The sequence below is a fragment of the Scatophagus argus genome, chromosome 9 (assembly GCF_020382885.2).
Source record: "Scatophagus argus isolate fScaArg1 chromosome 9, fScaArg1.pri, whole genome shotgun sequence".
Classification (NCBI taxonomy): Eukaryota; Metazoa; Chordata; class Actinopteri; family Scatophagidae; genus Scatophagus; species Scatophagus argus.
This window is the reverse complement of record NC_058501.1, coordinates 4719624-4736823: the sequence shown is the minus strand read 5'-3', so window position 1 is coordinate 4736823 and position 17200 is coordinate 4719624. Positions and strand designations below refer to the sequence as shown.

The 17200-nt window shown below is 41.9% G+C and overlaps 1 protein-coding gene across 5 annotated transcripts in view; it reads left to right on the top strand.

The window, feature by feature from the left end:
• The window catches only part of LOC124065358 (vacuolar protein sorting-associated protein 13B-like), a 308396-nt gene that overhangs the window by 64571 nt on the left and 226625 nt on the right, over window positions 1-17200 (top strand). For all 5 annotated transcript variants that reach the window (XR_006844394.1, XM_046400672.1, XM_046400674.1 and 2 more), the window contains one exon: window positions 5040-5224. Coding sequence is in view for 4 of the 5 variants with exons in the window: in XM_046400672.1 (XP_046256628.1) it covers window positions 5040-5224 (185 nt within the window). In the remaining variant the exon portion in view is untranslated. The remainder of the gene's footprint in view (window positions 1-5039; window positions 5225-17200) is intronic.

The window sequence follows — 17200 nt, the reverse complement described above, 5'->3', positions numbered from 1 at the left end:
GACAGAGCAGACACCTTGCTCGACATCTCCAGCCCCCACAGCTGCCTGTGTCACTGTATTTTGGAAAGAGTGAGGGAACTGGTTTTTGGTACTGTACAGGATATGAGTAATAACAAAAATGAACATTCTGGAAACTGTGCGCAGGTTCCAAGCTTGTATTCTGGGACACTGTGTAAACCATTAGGACCAGCTGCTCTTGGCGATATTCCTTCAATCACGGCAAGATGCTGATCTTAAAAAAAGAATTTTGCTGACCACATTTGGCCATGCGGTTCAGGCATATTAGTTCGCTTTCTGCTTGCTTTCTCACAAGTGTCCTCTGTCAGAACATTTACACTAATGCCAACATATCCAGATTTCAGCACATTACTGGATATCTACATGTACACGGCACACACTCACCTAGTAGTATGTATGCACAGACACAAACCTTAACAGCCGTCTTTAATTAGGCTACATTTATTTTTGTCTGTGAAAGTACAAAGCAGCAACCTACCAGTTCTGCCATTCCTGAGTTTGTACTGGAGCTTTTCCAAATGGCTTTTTTAATGAGACTCCCCATGTTAGGTATTATTTTACCTGGAGAATAACATATGACCTGCAAGTTTGTGGCCTCTATCCTCTTCCCTATGACTGCTGCTTTCTTCTCATTCTTGTTTGTGTTTTCTGCATGGTTTGATTCGATTTTTCTTGTTCTCTTTTGCTCCCCCTTTTTTTCTTTTTTCTTTTTGCTCAATGCGGAGAATACACTCCACAACATTAAAACCACCGACAGGTGAAGTGAATAACAGTGATCGTCTCATTACAATGCAATGTTCTGTTGGGAAACCATGGGTCCTGGCTTTTATGTGGATGTCGCTTAGACACATACCACTTCCTCAAACATTACTGCAAAACAAATACACACACTTTGTGACAATGACATTTCCTGATGGTAGTGACCCTTCCAGCAGGGCAGTGCACTTCACCGTACTGCAAAGGCCGTTCATGAATGTCAAAAAGAATGTGACAAAGACTTCAAGATGCCAACCTGGATACTGCCATTGGAGAATGCCATTACCAAAAAGGGTTTAAATGATCTGCAGCAGTGTTTTTGATGTGTGGTATGTGTCAAAGCAACACCAACATGAATGCCAGAACCCAAGATTTCCCAGCAAGACATTGCATTGTAGTAACGTTTTGGCTGTGGTCTCATTACTGTTGCTGATCGTGCTCTGGCTGACCAGCCTGCTGTTGCTGGTTTGTGCACATGTGTGTATACAGGTGTGTGTTCATGACAGCATATGTGTGCCAACACATGTAAGTGTGCCGTATTGACAAAAATTCATTTAATGCATTTATTTCTGTCAGCACAGGTATGTGCATTTTTGCGGTTGTGAGTCCATGTGCATTTATGTGTTTGTGTGTGGCCTCTGTAAAACAGCAATCACAGCCTATTAGCTACAGCCCCAGCTGTATTTGTCTAAATATAGTCTTGACCACAGTCAGACCAGACCAGGAAGCTGATTAGCCTGAGAACCAATGGTCCGAATGGATCTCAGCTATTACGATGTGAAAAGGGTTTGGTAGACATGGGGTTACCCAGAGGCTGTTTAAATGGCAGTTTAAAGTAGTAATATCTTATGCTCGTATTGGCATATTGTCACTAGATGTCTCTGAACAATGTTTGGAGCTAACAAAACGTAATTTATGAGAGTCCTCTGTAAAGTCTACTCACTGTTAGATTTCACTCATTCATTTTAATGACTAAAATAATTTGCTGTCCATGCTTTATGTCTGTATTTGAGCATGTACACAGAGGAAACAGTTGAAGCAGAGAGCACCACAGCTGGTATGGTACTCATGACTCTGACTCATGCCCCCTGCATAACACTAAGCCCTGTTTTGCCTGATGTTGACAGGAACACTGGACAGAAAAACTTTGTGCCAGCCACCCAGCCAGTCACTTAGCCAAGCAGTCAGCAAGTCCGCCAACTTGCCTGTCCTAGCCCCGGTCTAGTTCTTCGTCACTCAGTCATGGCTCCAACAGGGGACAGGTCGGGAAATGAAGCCTAATGTTGTTGAAATACACCAGAGGAAAGCATATTTCATTGGCTGAAATTGAAACACCTAATTTTTCTTAGCTCCTGACTAATTTTGATTTCCTTTTAACGTATTCCTGGTGGCCTCTATGTTTTAATAAAAAAGTTATTGACTTAAAGAACTACTGTGAGGTCAGAGACAGCCTATTCAACAACACAGGGAAGTTCAAGCCAAGGACCTGATTTCTTCAATTATGAGTCAGGATCCAAAATGGGTTGTGGGCCCACTTCTTGTGGGTCTCCATATTATAAGAGTAGAAGTATGCTTTAATGAGTTTTGCTCCCCAGGCTACAGACTCCGTTTCTAATATGGATTCTGCACTATAGCAGTAAATTGCATTTTGTGAGTTTCCCCATGCATATGTGTTTCAAGTTAAGATATATTTTAGTGTACTCATTTGTTGATGCTGCAGCTATTATTATCTCTTGGACACTTTTGTTTCCTTCGAGGCCTGTGGTAACAGTGAACGAGCTCCCTGCCAGAAAGCTGTTTACCATGTTGCAGCAAGAAACACTGACTCTGCCAGCTACTTAATGAAATGCAATGAGTGTCTGGCTGTCCTCACATCCAGCATTCCCAAAACACCCTAATGAGAGTTTCTGCTTCTCATTTAGCTCCAAGATCCAAGTTGCTGTTTGCAAAGAGTTGGGCATAATATAATAAAAACAGGTGCATAATTAAAGTTTTAGACGACCACATGCACATGACAGCTCCCCTGAAACGCTATAAACACTCGAATAAGCCAACAAACTTTCATCCCTTGCCAGTCCTCCCATTGAAGTGGCTTTGCAGGCACATTTGCTCTGCATGTGGGGACATTGTTGTTGCTCGGTCCCCGTCACTTTCCTTTGTTCAGCAGCAGTATCTGTCTACGTACACACACACATACGCGCACGCACACACAGACACACACACGCTCACAGGCATGAAAGCGTTTGCACACTGAAAAACACACATGAAAATTGGCTTGATTGATGTCTTGCTGTATAGCATGCAACAGTAGTGATCTTTAATAGTAGAGGAGCATGACATTGCATGGTTCACCGTGGTGCCAAATGCACCATATGTTGCCAAGGAATTCAAAACGTATATGAACGCTGTCAAGGTAAACTCATTGACCCTATCAAGTTTGCAGTTTTTCTTTTTTATCGCCTTTGTGCTCTTACATCTTTCTATCAAACTCTCTCTTGTTTTCAGCCTCATAGTAGTCGCCTGAGACAGCAGACGATTAAAAACTCTGGGCCTGCCTGTGTGCAGCTAACAGCTCGTGTCACCCTGCTGAACCACCCAGGAGCAGAATAAAAGGAAAGATAAAGAGACACAGAGAGAAAGAGAGGGAGGGAAGCAGAGGAGTTAAACGATTGCAGAGCTGCTGAGCGGAGGCAGAGACCCTATAACATATCCCACACTCTGAACTAGGACCAGACCAAAATGAATGTGTGATTAAATGAACTGTGATGCTCGTTCCTGACGCGCCGCAGCCATCCCTGGAATTAGTCACGGTTCTATTTTCACCAAAAGAGCTGCTCAGAGGGCAGCGCCTTTTTGCTTCCATTACAATATGCAGTCATATGAGCATATGCGTACACACACACACACACACACAAAGTAGATGTGTATCTAGGCAGGGGGCACTGCCAGTCCTCAAAAACCAAACTGAACAACCTCACAGAACAGAAGAGGGGAAAATAGCAGAACCAAACAAGCTTGTTTTGAAGTGTTTAGTGCAGGCTCTGTGGGTATTTTTCCAGTGAACTGATGTTCCAGTAGTTCCAGTATGACAAGTGCCCCATCGTTCTCATCAGTGTATATGTATTATACCATGTCTTTGTGTGTGTGTGTGTTGGGGAATCCCTCCTCCTGCTGTTACTGATGTCATGGATGGGATGTTTACACAGCCTGGACAGAAAAAGAGCTCACAGACCTGTTTTAAATATCTGAACGGCTGTGTATGTATGTCAAGACGTTTGTGTGTGTGGTATGAGGGAGAAAGATGTGCTTTTTAATGTGTTAGGATCTGACTGAGAGATTACATAGTGAGTAGGGGTAGGCAGTTATATACTACAAGGGAGGAATTGAAGTACAGATAGATGTTTTTTTGTTGTTTTTTTGTTGTTTTTTTGTGACCAACTGAGGAACCTTTCTGCTGTAAACAGCAAACTTGTCGAGACCTGGTCCTGATCCAAAACCTGGTCCTAATGAGGCAAAACTTAATTTCCAAAGTGTTGGTTAAGGTTAAGGTTAGGGTTTGGGTGTCCACATAAAATTGAAGATAATGCAATGTCCTTACAAGTATAGCTGTGCATAATTGTGTGTGTGTATGTGTGTCAGATGATAAATGAGAGCATGGTCCACAGAGGTTCTGATGGACAGGGGCCTGGAGGACTCCATCTGACTGTGCTGTTACCTCATCCCCCTGAACACTCAACTCATCAGCTTGTCACAGACACACACTCACACTCACAACTTTCTCCCTCCACACTCTTGGAGACAGATGAAATGTTAAATGCGTAAAGATTCTTTTCAGGGTCAGGTTTCTGGGCTGTACATCTCTTCACATAAATCATCATCACAGTTTTGACGGAGGGGAGAGAGGGGTCGGCGGCAAAGAGGCAAACTACACCTACCTGCCAAGCAACTAAGGAAAACTTGGCTTGCGCTTGGTACTTCTTCAATTTGCTGTTGGAATGTACTTCTACCTATTTGGCCACTTGTGTCTATCAGTGAGCTGTTTCATATTGCGATATGATATTGATGGATTCATGGAAGTTGTGAACCATTTGTTTCCACCGGTGTCTATTTCGCTAAGTGTGTGTTGGCGCTTATGTGCGACTCTCCATTCTTTCATTTATTATTGTCACAGTACCCTGACTTTGTCCGTGTCTCTTTTTCTCCTCGTGTACTATCCTTTATCTAACCCTGTCTTTCTGGGTCTCATGTCATGTCCTTTCTTGCAGGAGCAAAAGGTCGTCGGTCCCCACCACCGAATGTATTTTTGAGCTTCCCCACTTCACTGTGCAGGCCACAAGAGCCCAAACGCTTTTGCTCCAGGCTGTCTTTCAGAGCTGGACCCACAGCGTAGTCAGCGGAGCCCCATTGACACTCAGCGAAAGCCTGCTCAATGAGGTGTACAAAGCTCCAGGTAAACAACACGCTCTACATTCGACCATATGAGCTTCCCTGCTTTTTCACAGCAAATCCTTCCTACACAGTAATCCGTGTTCTTGAATTTCTGAAACCTGAGCAGTATAGTGATTTTTTTTCCTGTTTTTCTGCTCATCTGTGAGCATCTATGGCACAGCTGTCATGGTAAAAGGGCTTTCTAAGAATGAACCCAAACAATTGTGAGACAGAGGATTTTATGTGTGTGTGTGTGTCCCCTTTCCAATTACACTGTGCTGTTTGTTTGTTTGTGCATTGGATTTCCATCCAAACGTAAAGTGACTATGTATGTGAAGAAAAGCAGAGCAGGTTCATCATGAAGGAGCAGAAGTGATGAGAGTGATTTTCCGTTGCATGCGTTTGCTTATCATGGCAATAGGCTCTTTATGTTTTTTGTCCTTGTTTTCATAATACAGTTATTGTAGAGTCATAAATACAGTTCTGCAATAGCAAAATGAAGAAACACTCCCACAGTAGACCAATGTGTCCTCTAGCAGCTCACTCTCAGGATTCAGCACAACGTTTTTTTACTTTAACTTAACTTTTTTACTTCGGGTGAGTGGGTCAGAAATCTATAAGCTGAAGCCAGTTTTTTGCCTCTCTGCATATTTTTCTGCTTATTAATGGTCATCCACAAACAATAACGTTAGCTATGATTTGCTAGATTGCCTAGCCCGAAGCCACATTTTACTTAACCCAGGCAATCCTTTTTGTTGAGCTATGACTTCACATTTCAACCATCAGTAGTCATAAATAAAAAAGCAAGCTACATCACTTTGCTCATCTGGTCTATTTTAGACTATTGCATTAGATGTTAATGTGTTCATCATTGTAGTCGATTTATAGAAATCTCCTTTTTCTCATAAAGTGCATTTATTGTTCTTTGTTTGTTTAGTTCTCTATAAAATAAAGCTTATTTCTCAATACCAGTAAATTGTCAAGAGAGATATATGGAGCTGGCTGAATCTTAAAAGTGATCTGACTCATGAAAAGTTTTACAGTTATTTCTCAGGGCTCGGCACATGATGTGCCAGACTATCGTTTGCCCAAAACAAATCAACCTGATAATAGCAAATCAGTTAGGGCAAAAAGAATGCAAACTCTATAGGGGTGCAACCTCATATCCAAAACTTTAGGCCTCACGTGTTTGCATGAGACACTTTGGCATAAAGATCAACTTGTCTTTTGCCCAGTGTGGGGTACTGAACCTGCAGCCAAGGGCAAATTAACTCTGAAACAGTTTTACGCTTCATGTCGCCTAGGATGCCTTAATGGTCAAATAATAAATTTTGCCCCTTGTTAAAGAAAGGGAGGGGGCCTGAATTCAATAAAACAGTAGCGTTTCTCATGACGGTAGCATCTGGACAGTCCTCTGGAGGGCCAGGGATTTTCCAACTCATTAGGATCATGTTGTTTGGTATGCCGTCAACGTTCTCCCTCGGCTAAGCCAGCCAAGCTACCTTTTTCACCGTTGTGTAGCCGCCAAAATTTATGAAACTGGTCTCCCGTGGAGTGAAGTCAAATATTCCTCTTCTTTCACTCTGCCTTTCTCTTGGAACAGGGCTTGAATAGCAACATGGAGAAACATTTGCACATCTGGTCTGTGTGCTGGCAGGTTAGAAAAAGAGCAGTGGGGAAAAGAGTTTGGGTTTAGAAGGCAAGAGAGTGAAGGGGAATAGGTGATGTGTTGTGTAAGTATATGTTTTGTGGGGAAAAAACTCTGCAATAATTCCTATGATATAACCAAGGATGTCTACTACTGTATCTGGTTTTGAAATTGTGGTGACGCTCATAAGACTTAAGGAAGATGTTAGCTGTCCCTGAACCTATCAGTCTTAGTGTGACAGCTAAAGTGCAGAGGAGAAATGGAAAATGATGCAAGAAGAGGTGTGAAGTTAGTAAAGTGTTGTTCACTGATGTGGAATCTCTTGCACACCCAGTGCAACCTTGTTGAATTGTTTTGACTTCCTGTGGGCACTGTGGTTGTGTCCACACTGTAATGTCGATGGACTCTTGGCGGCAATTTGCCTTGACTTCTGCTCCACTTTGCTATGAATGGTTTCCTTAACTAGGACAAATCCAATGTGTTTTCTACCTTCCATAACTCCTGCTTTTTATTTTATTTTTTATACATTGATCTAATGGCCAATATAGGGCTGCTTTGTAAAGTTTTAAAGCTTTTTTTAAATGCAGCAAAAGCAGCAGTCTGTTAAAACACTCACACAAGATTCAGATTCTGTATCCAGATTTAAATTCTGTTTATTCATTCATTCTTGTGTCACCAACTAGCTATCAGGCTATTGCAGGTGAGAGCTCAGGCACACACACACACACACACACACTCACACACACACACACACACATACCCTTGCTGATGCCAAACACTGAACATGGCAAACAAAAACTGTTCTTTTTGAACATGTGCTTCTTTCATTCCTTCAGGAATTCCTCCTCCCTTCTGTCCTTTTGATGTTAAAGGGTTTTTCAATAGTGGAAGGTGTTTCATATCGAGGTCTAGCTGATAACACAGATGGTCAGTGTCCTTCGCGGGGGAGCCTTTTGGGTTTGAGATTTCATTCCCTGTCCAAAGGAAATTCCACAATTCAGCAAGGGGGAAAACTCAACAAAACTTCAATTTAAATTTTAAAGTACTGACAGACTGTAAAGTGTTCTTCAAAATAATTGGTGGACTCAGATTAAAGCAACATTCAGAGACTTAAAATCATTGCAGCTGACTGGAACACAGCCTCTATGACTTGTAGGACTTTGAATTACAGTACTGCTCGCTGGCAGCTACCTCACCAACCCAGAGAGCAGCATATGTAGTGTAGCCTGTGTTTGGTCTGTAAGCTCAGAGACGTTTGAGTAAAATCAGACAACAAACTGTAAAATCTTCTTCTCCTTGAGAATAAGACATTGTCCATGCTTGTTGCGTGATGACTTGTCACACAACTGTCTGTGGGACAGCACTGCTGTAGTGAGCTTGGCTCAGACATCACTTTTCTGTGGTGACAGCAATTCTCCATTTGCATTTCAGTTAAACTCGCCCTAGTGTTATATTTTATTGATGAGCTCTTCAGCAAACAGTATGTTATTTTTTAAGTGTCTGATGATAAAATGGAGGTGGTCCATAGGCAAGTGTGTGTGTGTTTGTACCCAAATTAATATATGAATTCTTACAGTATCTGCCCCCTAAGGCCTCAGTTAGACAGAATCAGACATTGCATCGATTAGAGCAGAGTGTTGTGGTGGTAACAGAGGACAGAACTGAGAGAGTATCATTGTTTGGTCCATAAACACTGCCTAAATAGTGGCCCGTTTCTGGAGAGGCTTTGTAGAGTAAATCTGCTCCCTTCTTCATTCAGTTTCTTGGCAGCACAGTGTTATTTGTGGCACCAAACAACATAATAGAAACTCAGGGCAAGTTGTAAACGGCTTGAGAAATAATGCTGTGGACCAGTCAGTGTGATTGCTGGGTCATGACTTATCACATTACTAGGCGATTACACCAGCTGGTCAGCAGTATTGTTGTTTATGATTGGCCACCACAGTGTGACATCAGGTTGAAACCTTTTGTTTTTATCTGCACTGTGCACTGCACTGTGGTTACCTAAACACACTACCCACTCTCAAAGTGAATGAGAAGACGTTTTCGCGGCAACGCTTGAGTTGGTCTGAATGGGGCCTAACCCTCAGTTTCATCTGCTTCCCAGTGAGGGTAACAAGGACTCTTTGACCTGCGTATTCATTAGTCCTATTTTTCCTTAACAAAGTGTACTCTCTTTTTTTCTCTTTTCTGTCCATCACTCTCATTTTGTTGCTGAATTTATTCTCACACAACCTTCTTTTTCTTCCTTTAATCCTGTATTTTTTTTTTCTTTTTCTCCTCTTTCCCCTGTGATTGTCAGCAGCCAGTCTGTCTTCCAATTTCTCTTTGCTTATCCTTCCAGGATGCTTTCGTGGTTTGCAGTAGCAGCTATAGTAGTAGCAGAAGCAGTAATCGTAGTAGACAGGAGCCAGTAATTCCTGCCCGCCGCTGCCTCTAGCCACTGCTAACCTCATATTCAGCGACACACACTGACCACAGTGACCTCCCACACACTACTCAAGTCTGCATGCATTTGTGTGTGAGCTTGCAGTTTATTATGCAGTTTGGTGAATGTGTGTCTAAGTTTGGGACAGGGAAAGTGCATTCTCAGTGCACAAATTCATTTTCTCATTGCTCACTCTTCAGTGCATTGTCTCAACAAATGTTTGAATATTCAGTGGCTGAAAAGTCAGTACCCATTTGCATTACCTCTGTTTGGTTTCTGTCACACATTGTCCTTGAATGGAAAACATGCTGTATCTTCAAAACATGCCAAACCATTCAAATGTGTACACTTTGGTAATGGTGTTTGAATATTAAAGTAGCTGCTAACAGATGCCATGTACAAAACAAGATCTCTTGCTCTGTGTATTATATTTTGATGGTTAGATACCCTGTGTAGTTTAATCTTAGTGTTTAAATGAATGCTAACAAATAAAAGGACTGGTTGCACAGCAGGCGTTTATACTTGTCACAGCAGGAAAAACACAAGTGGACTTAATAACAGTAATGATGGCTCACTTCCATTGAGAGTCAGCATAGTGAACTAGCATGCACAATAGCTGGCTTCTCCTTTAAACGAATACACTTGTGAGTTTCCTGCTATGACTTGTCAAAATGTCTGCTATGAGACCACTCTGAGTCACGCTTCCCAGAGATTTAAGTTTTTATCAGATCCTATGCTCTGTGCAATGCCATTAATGCACAGAGTCTGTATGTTACCTTATTGTATTTTTCATCCTTGTCCCCTGTCGATGATAGCTTTATTGGATTTTGATTCATGCACTTATGTCCCCAGTAGACTTGAGTCTTTCACTGTATTTATAGCTCAGTACATAGTGATGAGACACTGAGAGCTCTTAAACCTTTAACTCTGGCTGGGAAAATATGACCCAGTGACCTCTTGTTCATGTATTGTAAATATTGCCCATATTATTTCTATCTGAATGTGAGAATAACTTTGTATGTGTGTTTTGTGTGTGCACATGGATTTGCCTGATTGCATGAATTCCTCTGTGTGTATATGTTTTGTTTTTCCAGTATTTGTCTCACTTAACAAACTAAGCAGCTTGGTTGCTTCAGACCTAGAATGACTTTACACAGCTCATTATAAAAGATGGATGATTATGGCTGTCCATTCCTTTTAAACACAACCAGTGGCAGTAATGCGTCATGGCCTGTTTGTGTTGTTTCCCTGAAAGTGAGTTGTAGCTGAGCAATGTTGGATTTATTGATCTTAGGTCACTGACATCCACCATAAGGACTACATGATTAATTGAAATGGTCTTGAGGAAAATCTGATTTGGTTTATTAGCAATATCACAGTGACAGAGAATCAGTATTTTTTCCCTTCATTTGAACCAGGCTTAGCTGTTGACTGGCTTCAGTTTCTTGTCATATTAATAGGCTTTTACCGATCATTGTCCTCCCTAAATTAACCATCCTGTGACCAGCGCAGGATCTCCAGCAAAGTTTGCAAAAGGATGTTGAGTAGAAATTTATCTCAGTGCTATTAAATTTATACAATCTAAACTCGTAACCAGCAGAGGGGAAAGGCTTGAGTATAGTTTTAGTCCTTCTGCTTGTTTCCCTGTTTTGAGTGTCTTTAAAAGACAAAAGATCAAGGTAATTTAAATCAGCATAAAATTGCCATTTCCACCACTGATGGATTCAGCTTAAATGCAGCTACCACAGCTGGTTTTCTGGCCTCAAAACTATGGTGGTCTGGACTAGGAGAAGGAAGGATGGGGGGTGGGGGGGGATCTGGTAGAAGTTGGTTGGAGGTGGTCACCAGACGTGCTCTAGATGATTGCTGGGTGATATACGAGCTGTGACATAACTTCAGCATGACAGATATAGGGGTAAAAGAACAGCGGAAGAGAGAGAGTGAACGATATAATGAGCAGTATGAAAAATGAAAAGAAAGAAGGAAAATAAAGGTTGAAGGGAAAAGTCATATAGAAAGAAGGAAATAAAAAGATTGAGAATGTGGGGTGGACCTCGTTGCTGGTCATTGACTCTTCTTATTGAACACTGCCTTTGCACTTAATTGAGTTTCAGTTTAGACACACACATACTTACATATACTCATAAAGAGATGTGAATATGCACAAATCCATGCCTACTTCCATCTATAGCAAATCCTATATGTACTTCTGAACTTACAGCACACGATCCCATTTAAGGCAAATGACGAGAGGAATGTTTGGATACAGTGTGGCTATGCTCTCATTGCATAGCGACTAGAAGCAGGACTTATGCGCTCACTCTTAACAGTATCATTATTAAAACAACTTTTGTTTTTAGAAGTTCCCCCTGCACTTAGATGGGGGATGGGGTGGAAAAAAATGAGGAAAGAGCGAGGAAAAAAAAGGCTCAAAAATATTCAAGGTTACGTCAGGGAGACTTATTTATACTTTTCTTCACAATGATAATTTCCATTGCTTAGAAACAAATGCAGTCTCCTTAAAAGACCATGTCAACAACAGTTTTTACGCATTTTTGCACTGCATGAAACAGGCTGCTCTTGTCATGGCCAGCAGCTCACATCCCTGTGATCTAACTGCCTTCAGGAGCATGGGTCTGACGCAAATCCCCCTGTGACGCTGTGGCATAATAAGTGTCTGTAATAGCTCTGTGTTATTGGAGGGGAAAAAGTGTCCATTTTCATATCACTCTGTCACCTCCGTAAACTAATCCCTGGTATGCTGTGCATTTAATGTTGTCTCGTCCCAGAACATACCCGTCTATCTTTACTCCCTCCCTTTTGCCCTCCTTGGTGTTTCTCTTTCATTCGCCCATAATGCAGCTGTTGGTAGCATAGCCCTGACCATGAGTCTCAACAGGGGAGATTGCTCTCCACTCAGTTTTCCACTGTTTTCCTGTGCAGATTTTGGCTGACATGGCCCTCTTACTCACAACCTTAATGTCTCCCATCTATTAATCAAGACAAGCCAGAGGAACATGCAGCTTTGCCCTGTCATATAATGGATCCATACACTTAGCTCATGGAGATTATTTTGATAGTCCTACTCCATTGTTCCACAATGAAAATGAGAGAAGGAAGGGCATAAGCCTTTTTTCATGGCCTGTGGTTGTCACAAATGTCAGTAAAGAGATGGGAAGCTTAATGAAAACCCTGAGATGTCTGTTTCAGCGTGGCCTGGCCCCTCAATCAGCCATCCATACTTCTTTGAAGAGGTAACTTATTGGTTTGAGAGAAATTTCTGCCTGTCTACTTGTCTGCTTCATGGATTGACATCAGGGCAGGAAGAAAGCAGGAGGGAAAGGGAAGAAAGAGAGCTTTTTCATCCATACGCAACCTTATTTCTGACATTAAAAACACGTTGTGTCAGCATCAGAGAACCGATAAATAAATCTTGGATGGAACTTGAGACGGCTCTTGTCAGTGAAAACTTCAATGAGCTACAGACGTCCCTCGTTCCACTCCTGGCAGATTGTGATGATGTTTTAAGTCATTCCAGACTCGGGCCTTCCTCTTTTCTTTTGTCTTCCTGCTGCTCTCTGCTCTTTGTCTGTCGCTTACTTCACTCCAGAGCTAATGAGAGAGCCCAGTGGAGTTGATGCAAAACAGAAGTTTGTTGCGGGGTGTTGTCCCACAATTGGACATCAGATTACATGGATATTTATAGTATGTTTAATGGGATGATAGGAACATAAAGTGCCTGAGGTCTGCTCCTTCGTCAAACAACATCTCAAGTTGACTTGAGACTTTCACCAAACATGCACACACAGATAAAAAAAAACATATGCACATACACTCTTCAGGGGACAACAGGCCTGTCATTTCTCACCATGATTCTCCATCCGTCACTCCCCTTTTCTTCACACCGTCTGTTGGCTTCTGGGGAAAGATGATATTTAAAAGAAATCAGAAGTCAACTGAGAGTGTGCCAAAGATTTTCTCTCCCCTGTTTGTTTGAATAGTAGCCCACTTTTCTGTTGTGGGAAATAAGATGTGATTCCAGGCATGTTGGAGGACATGGATGATCCCAGTTCAAGATCTGGAAGTCTGAGTTTCATGTTCAACTTTTGATCTTTGCTCTCTGATTTGAATCACTGATGGTTTCTCAGAGGCATGTTTCGACTTAGCACTAAATCCAACATGCCACTGGCACAGTATAGCACATACATTGGTAGTTGATCTCAAGATCTATCATGCTTTTTAGAAACCTGGCTGCTCCTTGGCAGTAAACTAGGGCAGGTTAGATAGCTGACCAAGTCTGGGTAGACCAGAGTGTCTTTCGTTTGAAGCTGTAGTCAGTTACAGCTGGAACTCTTGACTGCCGACTCTCCCCTGTGGATGTTAAACTGAAATATGACATGAAAACCCCCTGCGGCTGTGGTTTATGAAGTATTATCATGGTAAAGGCTGGTAGGCCCCTACAATATGTCATCAATAGATAATGTATTTAACAGACCTAGGTCTGTTAAATACCTAAATCAAGGTGTGCAGGCTGCAGTTGTACAATAAAAAGGTATAAATAGAATTGTGTGCTACAATGAATTCTCTGCATTTGCAAACATATATGGAGGAATCAATTTAATAAATGAATAACTCATCAAGATCATCAGTGAAAGAGTAAAGCTTTTAAAAGAGACTGATTCAACACAAGCCTTTACTTTCACCCCAAATATATAATAATGTGAAAAGTATGAATCATAAGGAATATATCACATACAACAGAGAAATAATAATGTTAATCTGGTAAATAATTGCTGTCTAACGTATTTATAAAGTTTGCATACACACAAAGCAGCATCCCTGATACATGAAAGAAAATGCACTGTAAGTAGAATGGGCTTGAAAGCACTCACAGCACACTTCCCTGAATGTTACTGAACCCGAATCACTGACAGCCCCAAATAAATCTGTTTGTATTTATGTCATCTGGTAGTGTCTGCAGAGCTGGCTCCCTGCTGTGAGCCAACCGTCCCATCTAAGGGTGGTGACTAGTGCCGACTGAGCACATAGCTCCACGTCACAAGGCCATAAATTTCCACTGCAGCTCCCATTGAAGTGTCTCAGCAGTACCAAAACCCCAGTCACGTCTTGGCTACCACCACACACAGACAGAGTCAACCTCTGCAAAGCTGAGACATAAATATTGATTGCAGTGGATTATTGATAAACAAGAACTCTCTGCTTGGTTTGTCTTTAATTCTCTTCCATAAGGGATGAGGAGAGAGAGCCTGAGAAAAGGAGCGGGTTATAAAGTTGCAGAGTTCTGGAGAGTCAGAGGGAGCAGTAATCCAAAGTTACATTTCTGTGACGGAGGGGCTGGTTTAGCGTCATTAGCTGCGGTCTGTACTTTCGAACATCTCCCTCATGGTGGAACCACACTGGCATTCCATACTGGCTGCTACTTCAAAGCCAGAACACCCCTGTTTCTTGTGCTAACCAAATTTGTCAGGGCAGCGTTAGGCTGGGGATATGGGAGATTGAGAGGCAGGCCCTCTCATCCAGAACTGTGTTTTAATGGCCTATCTCACCACCGGATAATCGTCTCCTTACAAGTGGCAATGCAGGAATCCTTTATGTCACAGCACATGCTTTTTTATCACTCTGTCGCTCCCCCTTTTTTTCTCACTCGCTCTCATCGTTCTTACTTGTTTTATAACGCTTTCACTCAGTTTTGCTCTGCATCCCCCTGCTCTTTCAACATCTTCCCAACCTCACTGCCTAGGCCCATTAGTGTTGGCCAAATTGCTTCCGCCTGAAGACTCCTTAATTGTGGTAATTCGGTGGCAGAGTGAACCAAGGTTTCAATGTGCGGAGAACATGTGTCACTGCTTTAGTGGGCAGACGGAAAAGCAGGCAGCACCTGGAGGGGATGGTAATCATGGAAATTAGACCCCCAACCTCTGCTACCACCAGCACTTACGCCCCATCACTGTCTTTACACCACGACCCTTACAGGCAGCAAGTACCACTTGTATACCACACCATTTTAACGTGTACTCAATGTGCTGGAAGCAGCTTGGCTGGGCTTCTTCATTTGTGTGTGTGTGTGTGCACTTACGTCTCATTCTGTTTTTTGTCCACATAATTGTTTTGTGAGGGTTGTTCATTTAAAAATTGTCTCTCTATATGCAAGTGTAGAAGAATTGACTATTTTGGAGAAGAAGAATTAAGAAGAGTTTTTTAATATGCAACCCTGATACCCAAACACTTGGGATGCTGTTTTAAAATAGAATGCAGTAATTTGCCAAGGAACTGTGCTGACCAACAGCAGTTTTATAAAGTGTTCTCAAACCCCTGTAGTCATTTTTTTACAGTTTGGTTTCACAAAGTGGTGATCCTTACCTCATTACGGCCTGTGAATGAATGAGTTATTTGAGGATGCTCCTTTCACACCCAATCATCATACCATCACCTGTTACCAATGAACCTGATTACCTGTGGAAGGTTCCAGACAGATGTTTTCTGAGCAGTACACATAGTCTTTTGTTGTCCCTGTCGCAACTTGTTTGACACCTGCAACAAATTTAGAATAATCATATACTTACAAAAATCAGGAAAGTTGATGAGTTAAAAACATGAAATCGATTGTCTATGTACCATTTTCAATTGAGCATATTTCAAAAAGGATTAGCAAATTATCACATTCAGTTTTATTTATGTTTTGCACAGCATCCCAACTTTTTGAAATAAGAGTTGTACTAGAACAACCAAAACCATGGCAGTGTGCCTGCAAGTGTGTCTGTGAGCTTTTGTGGTTAGTTTGCAATGTTAGCTATCACATGTAAACATCCAGTTCCATTTATTTAAGGAAACATCTGCTGTTGCTGCCACCTGAAAGTAAGTTTTTCTGCAAATCCCATATGCCATGCCAAGTGTAAGGATATCACATTTTGTTTGTTGCTGGTAGAGTGAAGCTAAGCTTCTTTTTTAAATATTTAAGCCTTTATGATTCTTAAGTTTCTGCTATCCCAAGAATTATTTTCTGGTAGCATAACAATGAGATTTTCCTAAAAGTGATGGATCTTCCTTGCAGACCAGTGTTTGTCCATTCCCAAAGCTGCTCTCTTCCCGACTTTAACTGCAGGATAAACCACTACTGGTTCACCTTGTCTGTTTTCCTGTCCCAGTCTCTGTGCATGTGTCTGTATTTTTGCTGTGTGTCAGTACTGGGCAAAGTGCCAGTAGACCTCCTGCTCCTACTTACTGCTTCTACTTCAGCCCCTCCTGACTTAGGAGAGACAGTTATTGTTTCTGCATCAGCACTTAATGGCTCAGCTGGCCGCTTTCGGTCTACCCACCTTGTCTATGTCTATTGACCCCCCCACCCCCGCTCTGGCTGCTTTGGGCCCATTGCCACACTTGGAGCTTTTAGTGCTTTAGGTTCTTTTTCCTCCTCTGTCTGTCTACCTGCCCATTAGGGTTTGGCAATAATCTTCATCCTGTTGTCAGCTGATCGTCATCACATGTAAAACTGATCCCGGATGCGTTCATGCATAGGCTGGTCTTCTGTAAAGTGGTGGAGTTTTTGAGTCATGACTGTGATTTGAGTGTATGGAGTGGAGATGTAATGGCTTATAACCACCTTAATAACCACCTTCTCTTTCCTTTGTTAGTTGTTCGGCCTCACCTCTACAAGTGTTCTGCACAAGTTCTTAACTGGACTTCCCCGGATGTTTTCTAAAATTCTAGAGCGTAGCTTAGAAAATGAATGCCTTCCCCTTCTTATGTCATTTAGGTATTACCATGTTAGTGTCCCAGTTTATTTGCTTAAAAACCATTTCCATATGTTTAGAAATGAAAATCGCTCAGTGTTTCTAAGGTATTATCACAGACATGTAGTGAATGTAGGCTAAACACAGTACTTCTTGTTTTAAAATGCAGAT